Below are 19,217 nucleotides of genomic sequence, written 5' to 3'. Positions count from 1 at the left end.
GCAGGAGTTAAATGACAAAACTCATAGAAAACTCTAGTTTTAATGCTTGGCACATAGTAAGAGCTCAGTCGGCCTTAGCTGTTGTTGTCACCACCCCAGCAACATCACTGCTGGTGACACTAATCAGGGCTCCGCATTGCACGCTTCATGGGGGACCGTTTGTGTCATATCAATCACCATGATGCTCTGCAGCCTCGGTGTAGCAGTACTGGCACCAATGATGTTCTAAATATAGTAGTCTACCCTGATCCATGATGTCACTCTCCTCAGTTTCAATTACCCTCTGTCAACTGTAGTTAGAATGTAATGGAAAATTCCAGAAGGAAACAATTTATAAATTACTGTTCTGAGTAACGTGATGAGATCTTGTGCCTTCCAGCTCCAACCCACCTTGGCTATGCATTTTCCCTGAGTCCCATGTATCCATGCAATATACCCTGTTCACGTGTTAGGTCACTTAGTAGCCATCTTGGCTATTAGAGTGTCAGGGTATCACAGTGCTTGTGATCTATCTGGCCACTTTATGTTATTTAACAATGATCCCAAAGCATGAGACATGTGTTGCTGGCAGAGATTTGCTAAAGAGAAACCATCAGGTGCTTCCTTTAAGTGAAAAGCTGCAAGTTTATCACTGGTATATATGGGTAGGGGAAAACATAGTATATAAAGGCCCCAATACTATCCGTGGTTTCAGGCATCCCTGGGGGTTTTGGTATGTGTTCTTGGTGGATAACAGGGGCCTGCTGTACCCAGCATGTGCCGAATTGATTGATAGCCATGGTTCTGAAGATGGGCCCAACCCTAGATCTCGAAGGTGTTAGGACAGTGATTTTATAAAGGGCTTTTGTTAGCCTTGAGGATACTTAAATTCTTTCTCTTCCTTTGAAACAGAGGTTGCTCATATTTTGGGTTTATAGAACCACAAAAATTTTAGTACCTTACTCTTAAAAATAACCTAGTATTAAGAATAGAAGTTTACAAAAAAGATAAATCAGACCATGAGCCCTCATGTTAAAAAGGACTCACAGAAGCACAGATGACCTCAGAGATGGTCTTCTCAGCATGGAAGGACTGGCCCAGGGACACGCCCCAGCAGTGGCAGAGCCAGGCCTGGACACAGAACTGTCCTGATTTCTGTGCGTTGTGGTTCTCTTAGGCAGAAATAGCACCTTTGTGTCTTTGCCACTCTGGTACCGGCCTTCACCGCCTGGGTGTTGGTGCCCTGGAGAGATGATCCTTACAGATGTGTCCCCTTGAGTTTCAGCGGGGAAGCTAGAAAATGCGTACTGAGTACCGGCATCTTTTCTTTTCAGTACTGAGTCTTCTGATTCTCAGTGCTCATTAGCCCAGGGTCCAGCTCAAGGATCAGTTCTGATGTAGAATTCTTCCCTTGCCTTCCTTCACAGAAGAGAAATTACATGAGAAATCTGTGCCAAATGGAAAACGTTTTGTTCCGTGTCATGTGGCAAGACCACTGGCAATCCATTATCTGTTCAGTGTGGGGATGGGGTGTAAACTCAAATAAAAAAGAGGAAATAGGGGCCGGCGCTGTGGCATAGCGGGTAAGCTGCCACCTGCAGTGCTGGCATCCCATATGTGCGCCAGTTCTAGTCCCGGCTGCCCCACTTCCAATCCAGCTGTCTGCTGTGACCTGGGGAAGCAGTAGAAGATGGCCCAAGTCCTTAGGCCCCTGCACCCATGTGGAAGACCTGGAAGAAGCTCCTGGCTGCTGGCTTCAGATGGGTGCAGCTCCGGGCGTCGCGGCCATTTGGGGAGTGAACCTGCAGATGGAAGACCCCACCCTCCTTCTCTCTCTGTGTAACTCTGACTTTCAAATAAATAAATAAATCTTTTTTTTTTTTTAAAAAGGAAATGTATTCATGCAAATGGGTTAGCTTTTTGTTGTGTATCATTGGGGATTTTCTAGCTATTTAAAAATAGAAACAAAAACAAAAACATAAAATCTGAAGTAAATGAAACTCTTAAGAGTTACCCTACTCTGATAAAGTTCTTGAACCGGTGTCCATATGGGATGCCAGTGTCGCAGGCAGCAGCTCTACCCTCCATGCCACAACACTGGCCCCTGACTTAAGATTTAAAAAGTTTTTTAAATGCATGTGATTTCCATGTGTCTAAGTCCATTTTGTGTTGCTATAACGAAATCCCTAAGGCTGAGTACTTTATAGCGAAACGGGGCTTCTTTAGCCCACAGTTCTGCAGGTTGAAGAGCATGGCGCGTGGCACTGGTGGGGGCCTTTGGTAGATGGCATCATTGTGGCCAGGGGTGCATGCCAGATAGTGGTGAGCAGTGTGTGTGGAAGAGGGTTTGTGGGGAGGTGCCACAAATGGGTTGCTTTTGACAGCCTGTTCTTGGAGGAAGCAGTCCAGTTCAGCTGTGAGACAGCATTGATCTATTCTGCAGGTGGAGCACCGCTGCCCCTCCCACACTGTGATCTAATCACCTTCCAGTCATTCCCATTTCTTGAAGGTCCCACCTTCCCACACTGCCACCCTGGCGACCAAGCTTTCAGCACAGGAACCTTGGGTTTTAACCATTTCCAAGCCCTGGATGGTACCCTGGTGTTTTGGCCAAGGGAAAGATACATCTTGAGGTTTGGCTGAACTCCATCCAGTGAAAGGCCTGGTATGTAAATAAGGGCTGGAACGATAGAGGGATGATGAGATAAAATCTGACGTTTAATATTAACGGAGGCCTGCTGGTCAGAATAACCAGACTCCCCATGAAGTCACAGAAGATCCAGGCAGTCCATGGTTAAAATCCAAAGGAATCCAGAGCCTCGACTCCCTGGGTTAGTAGTCTGTTAGGAAACACAGAATCCTGGTGTCATCTAGAACTACTGAATTGAGATGCACAGGTGCACTGGAGTTGATGAAGCATTGATCTTGATTTCATCATCAGCCTTCATGTTCATTGTGGATGAAACTGGCCCTATCCAGTCTCTGCTGAAATCCTTCCGCTTTCTCTTCAGTCTTGGAATGTTGACCAGGCTCCTGGGCTCAGTGTTCCAGGCCCTGCAGAGTCAGCCTGGTCCCCAGCCTCCTCCTTGCTTCTGGCTGCCTTTCAGCGCTTGGTCCTCATGCCTCAGGGCCTTTGCAGTGTCTCCCTTCTGAATTAGTTTCCTAGGCTTGCATTACCAAGTACCACAAACTGTGTGGCTTCACACAACAGCGATTCTGTTAGTGTAGAAGTCTAAAATCAGTGTGGCAGAGGGCCATCTGCCCCCTTAAGACTATACAGGAGGATCCTTCCTCACCTCTTCCAGCTTCAGTAGCTCCAAGGATTCCTGGACTTGTGGCAGTTACTGTGCCAGTCTTGCCTTTGCCTTCACACGGCTGCCTTCCCTCTGTGTCTTTGTGTGACTGTCCACCTCTCCCTCTTCTGATTCCTATGACCTCTGGTCACAACGTTCTCATCAACCAGTCAATATACAAGCATCTCTGGGATCTGAGGGGCATTGGTACCAGGACCCCTCCCCCAAATAGTAAGATCCACAGGTGCTCAAGAGCCCTGCATTAAATGGGGTAGCATTCACATATATAGACTATAAACGCTACTATGTCTACTTTAAATCATTGCTAGATTGATTACCTGTAGTATCTAACACAAAGTAAACGATACATGAATGGTTGTTATACTTTATTGTTTGGGATTAATGACCAAAAAAAAAAAAAAAAAGTCCGTTCATGTTCAGTTCCAATGCAACTATAGTAGATAAATGAGATGAGAGACAAACAATGCTCATATGGACACTGGAGAGAGTCCAGGACTTGTGAGGTGGCAGGAGGACCTGTAATGTGTGTTCCTTATATGTGGCAAATTGAAGTTTTGCTTTCTGGAACTTTCTGGAAATTTTTTTCTCAAATACTTCCTTTTTTATATATATTTTAAGGATTTATTTATTTACTTGAAAGTCAGAGTTACATAGAGAGAGGAGAGGCAGAGAGAGAGGTCTTCCAGCCGATGGTTCACTCCCCAGATGGCTGCAGTGGCCGGAGCTGCACCGATCTGAAGCCAGGAGCTTCTTCCAGGTCTCCCACGTGGGTGCAGGGACCCAAGCACTTGGGCCATCTTCTACTGCTGTCCAGGCCATAGCAGAGAGCTGGATCAGGAGCAGCCGGGTCTTGCCGGTGCTTCAGGCCAGGGCGTTAACCCACTGCGCCACAGTGCCGGCCCCTCTCAAATACTTTCAAATTGCGTTTGGTTGACTCCATGGATGCAGAAGCAGCAGATAGAAAGGACCAGTGGTGTAGCCACGGTCCGTGTCCTTTCTGTTTCAAGGCACCTTGTTCAGCACGTATCTTGACCGACTCACAGTGAATTCACAGCCAGTAGCTCTGCAGCCCACACCTGAGCAGAGCTGGTCCAATTACACGTACTTTCTCCCTGAGGCACAGCGCGTCCTTCCTGCGCTTAGGGAGCCACAGGACAGCACTGCAGCACCATCTTGGGGACCGTTTGAAAAACAAAATCACCAACAAAAAACACCGAAGTGTGGGAGATAGCTCACTAAATAGACCGTGAAAAGGATACTTGTTTGCAGTAGGAGAACAGAAGCAGCAAGGTAGCCTATCACCTCATTTGACCTCAGGTGGGGACACGCGTGTCAGACGACTTGAAGTTTTTGCCTCTCTTCGCATTTCTATGGCAACTGTGAAGGTACCAGGATTATTGATCTGGGGGATACAGATATGCTTTATGAAGAATCCTAATTCATCAGGGCTGGTGTGGCACAGCAGGTTAAGCCACTGCCTGTGCACCGCCTGTGACACAGGCATCCTGTATGAGCACGGTTCAAGACCCCGCTGCCCCTCTTCCCATCCAGCTCCCTGCTAGTGCACCTGGCAAAGCAGTGGAAGATCCCAAGTCCTTGGGCCCCTGCACCCACGTAGGAGACCCAGAAGGAGCTCCTGGCTCCTAACTTCAGCCTGGACCAGCTCTGGCTGTTGGGACCATTTGGGGAGTGAACTCGTGGATGGAAGATCTCTCTCTCTATGGAAGATCTCCTCTCTCTCTCTTCCCACTCCACTCACCCTGCAGCTCTGCCTTTCAAATAAGTAAATGCAAATCACTTTTTTTTCTTTGTAAAAAAAAAAAAGTCAGATATCAAATGCAGAATCTGTGAACAGTGCAGATCGGTTGTACAAGTTTCCCTCCACACGGGCTGCAGCTTTAAAGTCAGAGAGCTCTTTGAAGTATTTCAGGTGATCGTTCTCTCCCCCAAGAAGTGTATGGGAGGAAATACCGTGTTATATCATTCGGGGCTGGAAGCAGCCTCATACACACGCCTCTCATGTTTCTGTGTTACTAAGTTTAGGCACAGCAGCAGCCCCAGTGACTCACAGCAGTTCTGCGTGTCACGCTGTCCCCTCGGAAGAGGCCATGTCCTCATGACTGCTCTGCCCCGGCCTCTGCCCTCTCCGGTCCTTGCTGCTCCAGATCGAGCTGTCCCCGCTCTGTGCTTTGAGGTCTTGCCCCGAGGGAGGATCTGAGCAGGTCGGTGGCGACCACCCTGGGTGGGCTCTGCCCTGCAGGGGTCACTCGTGCGATCTGTGTACAGATTTTCCCAGCGGTCCCAGACCCCTTCTGCAACTTCTTACCACGTTGAACGCAGGACTCTTCCCAGTATGATACTTTCCTTCTCTCCTGTATCCTATTAGACTGGGAGTGTCTATCTTTTCCAACTCCTGGAACCGCACTCCATGATGGTTGAATAGTTGGATAACAGTGACTAGAAGAGGCAGCTGCAGTGGGGGCTCCTTGTGGAGATTCCTCGTGCCTTTGGAATGTCTCTCAGGGTCCTGTAGCTGTCTCAAAGAACCGTGCTCTGGAGCCTCCCCACGAGAGGATGGGGCCAGCCTCCCAAGACAGCCCCACCTGGGCTGATCCCGGGGCTGGCCAGGTCCTTGTGTTGAACAGCTCCTGTGTGGAAGGGAGCATTTAGTCTTCCTTGGATTGTGAAAAGGCCTGTGAACAGGCAAGTTCCTACTCTGAAAAACACGCCGTTGGGTTGGAAAGAGAGAGTGTACACAGCTGGAAAGTAGACAGTAGCTGTCTTGAAGCAGTGTCTGATGTGCAGAGGCGCAGTGTGAAGACCATGGCATATGGCAGGATTTGGACAAGCAGGGATGACTTCAGACTGGATTGGAGACCAGGTGTGGAGGCTGGATCTCAGAGGAGAGGTGAGGCTGGGCAAGGCCAGGGAGAGCGGAGCAGAGGGCATGCAATGCATAAGGGGCAGGAGGGTTTGTTGTCTTCAGCCAAGAGTGCACGAGAGGTAGAAAAGGAAAAGAGCAAAGGTGAGGCCCCTGGTGGTTCACTCAGTGACGTGTGGACTCTGGTGTTAGCTGGGGGCGGGCACAGAGGGAGAAGAAGTCGTTGGCAGGCCGGAAGAGAGACCCTCTGAGACACTGATGGTCTCAGCCCACAGTCATCTGACTAGACGGTTCAGAGCCTGTTTGCAGGAAATGAGTTAGAGACCTCTGAGGGTTACAATGTCAGCGCTGTCCACAGAGTCTTACGAATGAGGCTCTGCTTCCGGATCCCAGGTTCATTGTCAGTTAGGCATAAGTTAGGTGGGGGTGAATGGTAGCCAGTTTGGAAGGGACTTTATTCATAATTCTTTTCTGGATATATTTTGCTAGGTAAGTGGAAGACTGTCTTAGAAAGGCATCTGGGAGGAGTGGAGAGACTGGCATTGCGTAGGCTGATAGAGGAAAGGTGTTCAGACCATGACATGATTTTCAAAGAGATAGTAGGTTAAAGGTGAAAGAGATGCCAACAGGTCAGTGGGGGAGGGTGATATTGAAGAGGCTGAAGGGAATAAGAGACTGTGCTAGAGTAAAGACAAAAACAAAGGTGAAGAAAGGGCAAGGCGTTGGGGATCCTTGATTATAGATGACATTGGAAGGGAACGGCTTATTGGTAAGACCTTTGGGGAACAACAGTAATTGGTTACTTTAGAGCTCTGTGTGCCAGAGGAGGTTCAGAGCATGTGTGTGACCCTGACAGCCAGCTGAAATGAATTGAGTTCATACCTAAAAGGGTATGGATGGGTTGGTTACTGTAACCCAGTCCCACAGTGACCGCTCTGCTCTGGCCTCCGCCCACCCCCTCCCCGGGCTCTGGGGAAGATAATCCCTGAAGGTGCTCGGAATCCTGATGTGTTGAAGGTTTCTTCTGTGAACGCAGCCCAGTAGGCGGGTAAGGCCTGGCTGAGGCAGTCACTGGAGGCGTCGGCCCACTGGCAAGCTGGGTGTCTGCCAGTCTACCTCCTGCACCCACAGGACCCTCTGGGTTGAGTGCTGGTGCAGAGAATGGCAGGCCTGGTCCAGTCCCTCTGCTCACCAAGGCAACTCAGGAAGCAGTGGGATGGGTAAGCAGGGCAGATGGCTCCAAGGCTGAGCCCCTGAATACATCCCCCACACCTGCAATCTCAAGGAAGGGGAAAACAGAAAAATGTCAGGCGGGAGACTGGGACTTGGTCGTGCCGCCGTGAGCGTCAGTAGAAGAAATGCTGATGTTGTGTTTCTCTTCTGTAAAAGGTACGATGCCGGTGGAGAGAATGCGAATGCGCCCATGGCTGGAGGAACAGATCAATTCAAACACGATACCAGGGCTAAAGTGGCTTAACAAGGTAGGTGCATTGGGTACATGTGCATGTGCGTGTCCATGTGCGTGTGAGAGGGAAAGAGAAAGGGTTCCTGCTAAATGCATGGCCACTGAAAGTAAAGTTTTTCTCTGTGTTCAAAATTTTATATTCACCCATTTTAAAAATGAACCAACCAGAAATGTTGATAAAGCATCAGGTGACCATATCAAAATGACTTTCATCAGCACTCCATCCTGAGTTGTGTGTTTTGGCTTGGCTTTGGGATTTTGGATGATTGTTGCTGGGAAGCTTTCTCTTTATTTAATGACTTACACTCACTTCCTCCTTTTTTTTTTTTTTTTTGCTTATCCCAGCTTTCTAGGATAAAAAGACCTGGAAGCTCCAGGGCTTTATTTTGGGAATTGAATGAGTCTGTTTTTCATTACTGTAATGAAACACATGAGGCAGGCTAACATTAAGAAGAGATGTTTATTTAGCTCACAGTTTTGAAGGCTGAAAGTCCGCCATCAGGTGGCTCCTTTGGTTCTGGCCCTGGAGAGGGCCTGACAGCCGATGGGATCGTGGCAGAGCTGAACGTAAGGGTGAGAGATCACATCACCAGGCAAGAAGATGAGAGAGGCCAGGGGCCCCAACCCTGACCTAGACCTCCCACCAGGTCCCAGCCCAAAGAGGGCCCCCACATTGCCACACTGCCAACCAGGCCTCCAGCACGTGACACTTGGGGGACATACTCAAACTATATCCAGACACAGCATCCCACCCCATCCCGCAGCGTTCAAACAGTCTTAACTTCCAGCAGCACTCAGAAGTCCAAGTCCAAGGTCTCCCAGGACTCAAGGCAAAGTCTTTGAGCTGAAGTCCAGCATCTTGTGCACATTGTGGTGAGGGTGGACCCCTTTCCAACCCCTGCAGCTTTGCTGGCTGCTGACCGCATGCTTTCTCTCTCAGGCACCTTTCAGTGATGGGCATTGAATGTTGCCGTTTTCTTTCCCTCTCTCGGATCCCTGCCATGATTCCACTCCCATGGCTGCAACAGCCATGCCTCTACCAGTGCCTCTGACGCTGTGACAAACTTCTGCCTGGCCTCCCGGGCGTTCCTTTGAAATCTTGGTGGCAACCACCATGATTGAATTCTGTGTACCTGCAAAACCAGCTCCATGTGCACACCAAGGTTGGCCACTGGCATAAGCTGCACCTGGGACTGCTGGAACCTCGGCGGTAGCTGAGGTAGAAAGCACTGGGTCCTGGCAACAGTTCCTGGAAGGCCTGTGAGCACGAGGAGGGAGAGAAAAGGCCACAAGGGTTTCTGAGATGCCAGTTGATCCTGCTGCTTTTTATTCCTGCTGATTGTGGCTCCTGTGTGTTCCTACTGATCTCAGTGCCCTCGCCTCCCCGTCACCTTTCATCACTTCTCCGGTCAGGTTGCAAATGTCCCCAATTTTTTTGTTCTCCTTTGATTTCTTAAAAAATTACTTATTTATGTGATAGGCAGAGAGACAGAGAAAGAGCTCCTCATCTTCTGGCTAAGTCCTCAAATGCCTGTAACAGCCAGGGCTGGGCCAGGCCGAAGCCAGGGGCTGTAACTCAATCCAGGTCTCCCACGTGGGTGTTAGGAGCTCAGTTACTTGAGCAGTTGCTGCTGCCTCCTGGGTCTCCACTAGCAGAGCCAGAAATTGAACCCGGGGCGGGGGGGGGGGGGGCGTCCTAACCACGAGGCAAACGCCTGCCCTTCTGCTTCCTTTGTCCAGTCAGCTGCTTTTTATTTTAGTCTCACTGTAACATAGCAGCCAGTAATACTCATAGCACAGCCTGAATGCTTTCTTGTTTGGAAATTTCTTTGCCAAGTAAACTAGACCACTGTTTCTCATTTTGGCCTTCCGTAAAATCTTGGGGCATGGACCAAACACAGGCAAATTCTTCACCGCAGCGTGCCAAGGGAGGACTCAACAGTTTTCAACAGAATCCTCATTTCCCTCCGGGACTCGTTTCCTAGGCTCGTGTTCTCAGCCCTCATCAGCGTTACCTGTGGCAATTACAGTGCGGCATTCCAGGCCCTTCCCAGCCTGCTCCCTCAGACCCTCCCACCCGCAGCCTGCTCCCTCAGACCCTCCCACCTGCAGCCCACTCCCAAAGCTGCTCCACGTTCGGGGTCAGCCGCAGTCACAGCCTCACTCCTCGCGACCTGCTTTCTGTATTAGCCCATTTTGCATTGCTGTAATGAGATACCTGAGGCAGGCATCTATATGTAGGCAGAGAGGCCAAGCTTGCTCCCCTCACCCCGCCAGTGTTTCTGCCTCTGGTGAGGGCCTCCTGGCGGCAGATGGCACGGTGGCAGTGCAAGTGTGAAGGGGCGGTCGCACCCCCAGGTGGGGAGCCAGAAAGCAATGCTGGGTTCAGGTTTGCTCGACAACTCACTGAGGACTCAGCACTCCCTTCTGGGGGCCAGCACCCTCAGTTGCCCTGGGCCCTCCCCATGGGCCCCAAGTTCCAGCGGTCTACACTGCCTCCCAGTACCAACTCTGAACCCCCGGGGGACACACTCACACCACGTCCAGATGGAGCATACAGATTTTCCTTTCAGTATTCCCTATGCGTAGAAAATCTTTTTTTTTTTTTTTCAAAATGTCTTCACGTTATCATGAAAATCTGAGCCAGCTGTCCTGTAAAACAAGTGATTTGTCATTTAAAACCCTACTATATACACAGACACACATCTCCTTAGTGTGTTAACCTCATAACTTCCAGGGGGTGGATCAGAGATAATACATGCAAAAATTTTAAAAAATCTAAAATAGATAGTTATAATCTAGAAAAGCAACTAGAGACAGCATGCCACGCCTTCTCTAAGGAGACCCCAGGGAGCCCGCCCGCTCCCAGGAAGCGTTGCAACGCTTCTGAGCGAATGCCGTTTTCCTCTGCCCTAATCTCCCTCCCCTTTTGCTTTTTAATCTCGAAGCCACGATGAATAATTGAGCTGGTCAGGCGCGCTCTGTGTCCCAGGTGCAAGAGCTTAGCGCTGGGTTGCAGAGCGCAGCCTGCTTCTGGCTAGCGAACAGGATATTGCAGCGTGTTTTTTTCTTCACTGATATCACTCTTGGCCTCATTTGATCTCTGCAGATCTCTCGTTTTTTTTTTTTTTTTCCTTCATCCACTTATTTTGAATTTAATGTTCCTGTATTTGAATGTATCTGAATCTTTTCTGAAATAACGAGGGGTATGAAACAAGTAGAGATACCTTAAGTAAACTATATGCTTATTTCTTGCAACCTGTTGCATATCTTAAGGTTCTATGGCAAGCAATATATATTTTTCTAGGCTTGTTATGTCTTGTAGTGTTTTAGATCTAGGTAAGTAATTAGCCTTTTCCAAGGAAGCAGACAAGAAATTGAGTTTCTCCTTTGTCTGCCCAGTTATCAGGGGTACATCCAGAGGGATAAGGAGAGGGGAGATAATAAAGGAGAGTGGAAGAGACTCAGGATAATAAATAATAACAGCTAACGTTATCAAGTGCTTAGCATGTGCCTGCTATTCTTCGCAGCAGGGTACATGTATTAACCCATGCAATCTCTTCTAGAGTGGGTACTCTTACCACTTTCTAATTTGCAGACAAGGAAACAGGGGCACAGAGAGGTTAAGTAGGGTTCTGCTTTGAAGAACAGGGCAGCACCACCTTGTGTGATTTGGGGTGTGAGACTGAAGCTAATGTTCCTGAGTTCCGAGGAGAAGTGTGCTGCCTCCTTGATTTCAGCGCTGCTTGGCTTGGTGCAGGGAAAAACACACATCATGCCAGCTGTATCGAGAGGGCACCTGATACACTGCTGCGGGCGGTCCTCTCAGGGAGGCTGGATTCCAGACCCCTCCAGAGAGACCTCCAGTCTAACACCTGTGGCCAGTGAAGGTTGTCTTGTTTGGAGAAAGGGCTTATACAGCTGCAGATAAAGACCTCAAGATGAGATCCTCCTAGAGCACCTGGCTGGGCCATGAATCCAGTGACAAGTGTCTTTATAGAGACAGAAGAAGGCCAGATGACAAGTGATGCAGCCACAGCCAAGGGCTCCTGCAGCCACCAGAAGCAGTGAGAGGCAAAGAGGGCCTTGGAAAGGGATGCAGCCCTGCTGACACCTCGATTTTCATTTCTGCCTTCCAGAACTGTGATGCGATCTATTTCTGTTGTAGTTAGCCTTCCTCTCTCCCATTTATGCTGATCTTTTTAGAAAACACACACCCTTGAAGGGTTGTTTCCTTGCTAAGAATCTCCATTGAGTGCTTTTTCTTCTGTCCAATTTTTTTTTTTTTTTTTTTTATCTGAGACTCAGAAGACAAATGCACCTCTCTGCAGAACCGAAAGCTGAGCCACTTTCATGTGGCTCCTACCTGCTGAGCTTCACTCACCTGGCTCTTGGCCCAGGGCAGGAGGGAAGGAGACCTTTGTGCCACCTTACTGGTCTCCCCTGCCAGAGTCAGGTGTGGACTTATAAGGAGCCCAACCCTGTGGCTGCTGGCACACGAGTCCCTGTGCAGCCCTGTGGGCCGGGCACCCCGCTGGCACTCCTGGCCAGACCAGGCATGGAGCTGTGTTGGTGCACATGGGCAGGGCTATCTGTGGGCCTTGGGGGGGGCCTCCACTCCCACAGAGTGTCTTCTGTAGGTTTCCACTGACTTTGCCTTGCTGACTGACGTTCACCTATCCACAGCGTGACATTGACACTTTGCCAAAGAAACCCTGTTGCTATTTTGAGTAATCTGTCGTCATGCCAAAAATCTCTTCTCCCACTGATAACTAATGCAACTCCTAGAAACCAGACACTGTCCAGGAGGCTTTGCGACTCCCTTCTGCCCTAGTCACGTGCACAGTGTGTTTGTGTTCGCGGTGCTGTGCTCCCGGCGGCAGCCCCACGGAGGACTGCCACAGTTCCTGATCGTCTGTGCTCTGAGAGCTGGGCCTCAGTGCCTGGGAAGCTGGAGTCAAGCTGGTGACCTTGAGGAGGACCCCCTGGGTGGCTGGTGTTTGATTCTGCTTAGGGGATGGACTTAGGAATCCCAAGTTGGCCGCCATCACGTGTCTGTCCAGTGGAGAGCCCATGCAACCCAGCGCACCCCTGGTGAAAGATAAACACGTGGCCAGTTTGTGCCTTAGATTCTTTTCCATCTCCGACTTTAATGAAATGTGCAGGAGGATGGGAAGGGAATGTGTCTTTTGGATTCCTCCCAAGAACAGTGAAAACGTTTGGCAAAGAGCATTCAGTGGTTCATGAAAGGGGTACTGGCTTGGACTATTTACTTTTTATTGCAAGGATTTGCCAAGGTAATCGTGTATGTGAATACTCTAAGGAATAGAATGACTAGGACAGCAAATTCCCATATTCCAGCATCCAGTTTTATTAATGCTTTTGTTATATCTTTACACGTTTGGTATTTTTAAAGCAGCTCCCTGACAGTATATATTTGTAAGACCTAAGGACTTTTTAAATATATCCACAATACCATTATCAGTTGGGAAAAATTAATAGTTTTTAAAATATCCTCACTGCCCCATTCATATTCGAAATAACTTGAGTATTCCCAAAATATCTTTTTGTGTATTTACTAAGGATTTACTTATTTATTTGAAAGGCAGAGTTGCAGAAGGAGAGGAAGAGAGATTGAGAAAGAGAGAGAGAGCTCCTCTGTCTGCTGGTTCACTCCCCAGATGTCTATAATGCCCTGGACTGGGCCAGGCCAGAGCCAGGAACCTAGAACTCCATCCAGATGTCCCATGTGGGGCAGGGGCCCAAGAACTTGGACTATTTCCTGCTGCTTCCCCAGGCCCATTAGCAGGGGGCTGGATTAGAAGTGGAGCACCCGGAACTGGACCTGGTGCTCATTTGGACTGCTGTTAGCACGGGAGGCAGCTTGATCTGCTGTGCCCCTCCCAACGTGTCTTTTAAAACAATTGACCCAGAGAAGGTCCGCAGGTTGTATTTGGTTCTTGTGACGCTGAAGTGGTTCCAGTTGTGAACAGTAACTCTGGTCGTTATTTCATGTCCAAGGCCCACCTGGATCCAGGCACTGAGGCTCTTCCCCAAACACCAGATGGTCCCAGACCTTTCCCTTTCAGTTTTTTTTTTTTTTTTTTTTTTTTTTTTGACAGGCAGAGTGGACAGTGAGAGAGAGAGAGACAGAGAGAAAGGTCTTCCTTTGCCGTTGGTTCACCCTCCAATGGCTGCCACGGCCGGCGCGCTACAGCTGGTGTACTGCGCTGTTCTGATGGCAGGAGCCAGGTGCTTCACCTGGTCTCCCATGGGGTGCAGGGCCCAAGCACTTGGGTCATCCTCCGCTGCACTCCCTGGCCACAGCAGAGAGCTGGCCTGGAAGAGGGGCAACCAGGACAGAATCCAGCGCCCTGACCAGGACTAGAACCCGGTGTGCCAGCACCGCAAGGCAGAGGATTAGCCTAGTGAGCCACGGCGCCGGCCTCCCTTTCAGTTTTGAAAGCAGTCTTGCGTTGGTGTAGACAGCCAGCTCTCGGGGAACCCAGTCCAGATGAGGAAGCAGAGCAGTGGGAACCTCTGAAGAGGCAGAGGTGCAGAGCAGCCGAGGTCCCCACGGAGCCACGCAGCCGTGAACTCCAGCAGCGCTCAGCGCCTCTGCCTCCACACGGGCACAGCTCTGTGCTCAGGAACGAACTGCAGAACGTCTGTGAAGATGGAGTTACAAGATCAGTGTACTCTGGTGCAAAGCATTCTGAAATACGTAAGACTGAAGAGCCTCCAGAAAGTTCACAGAAAATTGCTACCATGAAAAAACCAAGCAGATTTCAAATTTTTTTTTTTTTTGCACAAAAATCAACTTGCCTTTTAATTCTATTTTCCATGAGCTTTTAAAAAAAGGTTTATTTACTTATTTGAAAGGCAGAGTTACAAAGAGAGAGGGAGAGACAGAAAGAGATCTTCCACCCACTGGTTCACTCCCTAAATGGCTGCAACGACCATGTTTGGGTCTGGCTCAAGCCAAGAGCCCGGAACTCCATCTAAGTCTCCCACATGGGTGGAAGGGGCCCAACTACCTGATCTGTCCTTCATGGCTTTCCCAGGTGTGTTAGTAGGGAGCTGAATCGGAAGTGGAGTGCATGGGCCTTGAACTGGCACTCATGTGAGATGTCAGCATCGCAGGCAGTGGTCTAAGCTGCTGCACCATGACCCCAGCCCCTCCATGAGCTTTTTGAAGTCTCCGCATATGTGTATGTACCCAGAAATGGCTCTGGTGCCTGCAGTCTCTACCCAGAGGCCTCTTGAGCACCTGGCACATAAAGATGGCCCGGGGCCTGTACACACAAAGGGCAGCAACATCTCTGTCCACAGAACACAGCGTCTGTGACCAGACTGTGTCCGCACTGGAGTCTCTTTCGGTTGTGAAATGAATCTCACCTTCTTCCTTTCAATGTGGTCTTTTTTTTTTAAAAAAAGATACCAATGCTACACTTATTAGTTTTTTCCTTCAATATGAAAAACTAGCTAAAAGTGATATGTGGTTTTTAAAAAGCGTGTCATTTTGAGCATGCAGCGTCCAGTTGAGTGACACTAAGTAGTTCCACATTTGTGCAACCAGCACTGCCATCTGGCCCCCAAACCTCCGTATCCGGTTGGGAGGAAGCACTGTCCCCACTAGGAGTCACTCCCTGTGGCCTTCTGCCCGGTTCCTGGCAGCCACCAGCCTGTTCCATGTCTCTGGATTTGCCTTTTCTGGGAATTTCATACAAATGGGATCAGCCAGTGCTTGTCCTTTTCTGTCTGACTCCTTTCACTCTGCATAGAGCTTTTAAGGTGCACCCATTCCTTTAAGGTTCACTTCATTCCCCTTTGTGACCGAATAATATTCCATTGTATACATAGGCCGCGTTGTGTTTGCTTATTCACCGGCTGCTGGACAGTTGGGTTATTGCCATCTCTTGGCTTTGGTGGGTAGTTCTGCTAGGAACCTTTGTACATCAGTTTTGTTTGGATACCTGTTTGCAATTCTTTGGGCATATAACCAGGAGTGCAATTACTGGATTATCTAGTAATTTCTACATTTAACATTTGTTTAAAAAGATTTATTTATTTATTGGAAAGGCAGCAAGAGAGAGAGAGAGAGCGAGCGAGCAAGTGCTCTTCCATGTGCTGGTTCACTCCCCAAATGCCCACAATAGCCTGGGCTGTGTTGGTCCAGAGCCAGGAGCCAAGAGCTCCATCTTGGTCTCCTACATGGATGAGAGGAACCCAAGTACTTGAGCTGTCACCTGCTGCTTCCCAGTCGTATTAGCAAAGAGCTGGATAGGAAGCAGGGCAACTGGGACTTGAACCAGTCCTCCAGGGTGGGATGCAGGCAGTTCAACACACACTATCACAATGCCCACCCCGCATTTAACTTTTTGGGAAATGCCCAACCTGTTGTGCAGAGTGGTTGTGCCATTTTACATCTTATGACTCCTAGTTTCTCCACATCCTCACCAACACTTGTTTTTTTATTTTAATTATTATTTTATTCTCGGCATCGTAGTGGGTGTGAAGTGTTACATGACTGTTTTGATCTGCATTTCCTTAATGATTAGTGTGTTGAGCATCCTTTCATGTGCTTGTTGGGCATTTGTGTATCTGTTCTTGAAGAAAGATCTGTGCAGGGCTTTTTCCCACTTCAAGAGGATCTGCAGTGAATATTGCTAAGTTCAGGCATGACTTCTGTGATTTTCTCACATAATGCTTAAAAAGATCTGCCTGGCTCGGGTGTACTTCATGTCTTAGGAGGTTGATTTCAGCGTGTGCTACCCCAGAACTCTGACCCAGGCAAGAGTCCAACAGTAAATGTTTCTGGGTTTGCCTGTAAGCAAAAGCTTGTCAATTCTGGGTGTGCAGTCAGTCCTTTCTCATTTTCATGTCAACCTCCAAAAACCACATTAGTTATTCCGCTCTCTGATTGTGGTCTGCATTAAAAAATAAAGTTTCACCCAGCCCTTTGCTGATCTCTGCCGTGTGAAAATGGCTCATCTGAAACCCTGTTCTTTATCTGGATGAAGCAGAGGAACAACAAGGAGTTGGTGAAAAGTCTCTCACTTTCAGTTCTTCTTTATTAACTGACTGAAAAATTATTGTGGAATTTTCCCTTTTAGCCATTTTTGGCAAACTCACTAACATCCTGAAATATCTCTAGTTCAGGCTCTATGATGAATTCTTTTTTACTTTAAAGATGTATTTATTTATTTGAAAGACAGAGTTACAGAGAGAGGGGGGGGTGAGACATAGAGAGAGAAATGTTCCATCGAATGGTTCACTCCCCAAATGTCTGCAACTGCCAGGGATGGGTCAGGCCGAAGCTGGGAGCCAGGAGCTTCTTCCGGGACTCCCATGTGAGTGGCAGAGGCCCAAGCACTTGGGTCATCTTCCACTGCTTTTGCAAGTGCATTAGCAGGGAGCTGAATCGGAAGTGGAGCATTCAGGACTCAAACCAGCACCCATATGGGATGCTGGCACTGCAGATGGTGGCTTAACCACAGCACCTGGCCTCTGTGACAGGTTCTTCAGGGAAGCCCCTTTGGGAAGAGCTGGTGGAAGACCCAAATGGAGAATCCAGACATTTCCTCTCCTTCTGCAGCCTGTAGTGCAGGGACCTCCAACCCTCGTGGAGATCAGAACTACCTGCGGAGCTAAGTTACACATCATTCCCTGGGCCTGACTGTCCAGGCTCCAAGACAACAGGTGTGTCACAGGACAGGGAATCTTCCACATCTCCATCCAGGAGACACTGTGTGGGCTGATTGGGTACTGGAATGTGGGATCACATGCCCTTGGTTTTGAAGTTAGACAATACCACAAGTTCCTTGGCTGAACAATTTAATTCTGTTTATCAGTTTCCTCAGCTGTAAAATGGAAATGTTGACGTGTATACCTAACTCATTAGGTTATTGCAAGAAGCAAAACTGAGCCTCTTGGGGACATGTGTAATCAAAGATACAGTGCAGGGGCTGGCAGTGTGGCATAGCAGGTAAAGCCACCATCCACATGTGCGCTGGTTCAAATCCTGGCTGCTCCACTTCCGACCCAGCTCTCTGCTATGGCCTGGGAAAGCAGTAGAAGATGGCCCAAGCACCTGCGTGGGAGACCTAGAAGAAGCTCCTGGCTCCTGGCTCCAAATCGGTGCAGCTCTGGCCATTGTGGCCAATTGGGGAGTGAACCAGCAGATCGAAGGCCTCTCTCTCTCTCTCTCCATGCCTCTCCTCTCTCTCTCTGTAACTCTTTCAAATAAATAAATAAATCTAAAAAAAAAAAAAAAAGATACAATGCACCAGAGATCCTTACTGCTGGTCCTCATGGCCAGTGAGTGGGGTGGACCAGGTTTCATGCAGGTACATGCTACTCAGAGTATGATTTTGTTTCTAAAGGATTAGTTCCTGATCGTGTGTTTGCCAGTATCGATTTGAGCAATTTTGAGTTGTTTCTAAGGGCTGCAAGAGAGCGCGAATCTGATTCAAGGACCGTCTTAGGGCTTTTCCCTAGAACATGGGCATCCTCCTTGTGTGCTGCCTGCTCCTTCGTGCAGAGTATTCTATTGCTGCTGGACACAAGAAGGTGGACATATTTGGTCTTCGTCACAGTGGCCTCACATGCGCTCACCTTCCTGTAGCAGCACAAGCAGTGTTCTTTTGGAAAGTTGCCAATTTGTAAGTCACCCAGGGCAGCTGCAGTTAATACTTCCTCCAAGATGGGATTAAATGGTAGACGCAGCATTGAAGATTCAGCTGGCGGCCAGTTATTTGTAGTCTTCTGAAAGAGAAGGTGGGTGCCCCAATACTGGGACACATGTGGGGATCCCAGATCCTCACCTTTGGCCTGGGAAACATTCCCGTTCTGCCAGGCTCTGTGAGGCTGAATCTCACACAGGGCTGACATTCACGTCAGGGACCAGTGGAGAGGTGAGATTGGTTTACAGTAGGTGTGTCTGTAGGCACTCCCCAAACTTGGTGACGCTCACTGGGTAGAACGTAGAACCCTCTGCTAGCATGGGCCAGGACCCAGGCCTTCAGTCCTTGCTGACTTTTTTTTTTTTTTTGTCTCCAGGAAAAGAAGATTTTCCAGATCCCCTGGATGCATGCAGCGAGACACGGGTGGGATGTGGAAAAAGATGCGCCACTCTTCAGGAACTGGGCGATCCATACAGGTGTGAAAACTCCCTGCGTGTCTGCAGAGGCAGACGAAGCTGCTCAGTGTGGTTTTCGTTACTCTTATAAACTGTCCTGGTCGCAGCATTGTGAAGGTCGCTCTGAGCCCCCTATCTCATCCCTAGTGCTTGCAGTGGTAGAAATGGCATCACTCTGAAGTGACCTTCTTCCCGTCCCATACAGTCATAGTCCTTGAAATTTCCTGTCCAGGTGGTGTTCTGACAAGGTCCCCAGCTGTTAGCAGGGACATATAAACTCCATTGTTCCGGAGCTGTAAACTTGGATTGAATTCCTCTCCCTTGAAAGGTACTCAGGGGCTCACAGCCATTCCTCATGGATACCAGAATCTGCAGGTGCTCCGGTCTTTGGTGCAGAACGGTGTAGGGTTTGCATGCAACCCGCACATACCCTCCTGT

The 19,217-nt window shown here is 48.9% G+C and overlaps 1 protein-coding gene across 4 annotated transcripts in view; it reads left to right on the top strand.

The window, feature by feature from the left end:
- The window catches only part of IRF2 (interferon regulatory factor 2), a 101,159-nt gene that overhangs the window by 41,750 nt on the left and 40,192 nt on the right, over positions 1-19,217 (top strand). For all 4 annotated transcript variants that reach the window (XM_089325530.1, XM_002709493.6, XM_008250282.5 and 1 more), the window contains 2 exons: positions 7,564-7,655; positions 18,701-18,800. In XM_089325530.1, coding sequence (XP_089181656.1) covers positions 7,564-7,655; positions 18,701-18,800 — 192 coding nt within the window. The remainder of the gene's footprint in view (positions 1-7,563; positions 7,656-18,700; positions 18,801-19,217) is intronic.

Source organism: Oryctolagus cuniculus, chromosome 2, assembly GCF_051225735.1.
Source record: "Oryctolagus cuniculus isolate XC-2025 breed Fujian yellow rabbit chromosome 2, ASM5122573v1, whole genome shotgun sequence".
NCBI lineage: Eukaryota > Metazoa > Chordata > Mammalia > Lagomorpha > Leporidae > Oryctolagus > Oryctolagus cuniculus.
Note: the sequence above shows the minus strand (reverse complement) of the source record. Positions and strands in the feature narration are given on the sequence as shown.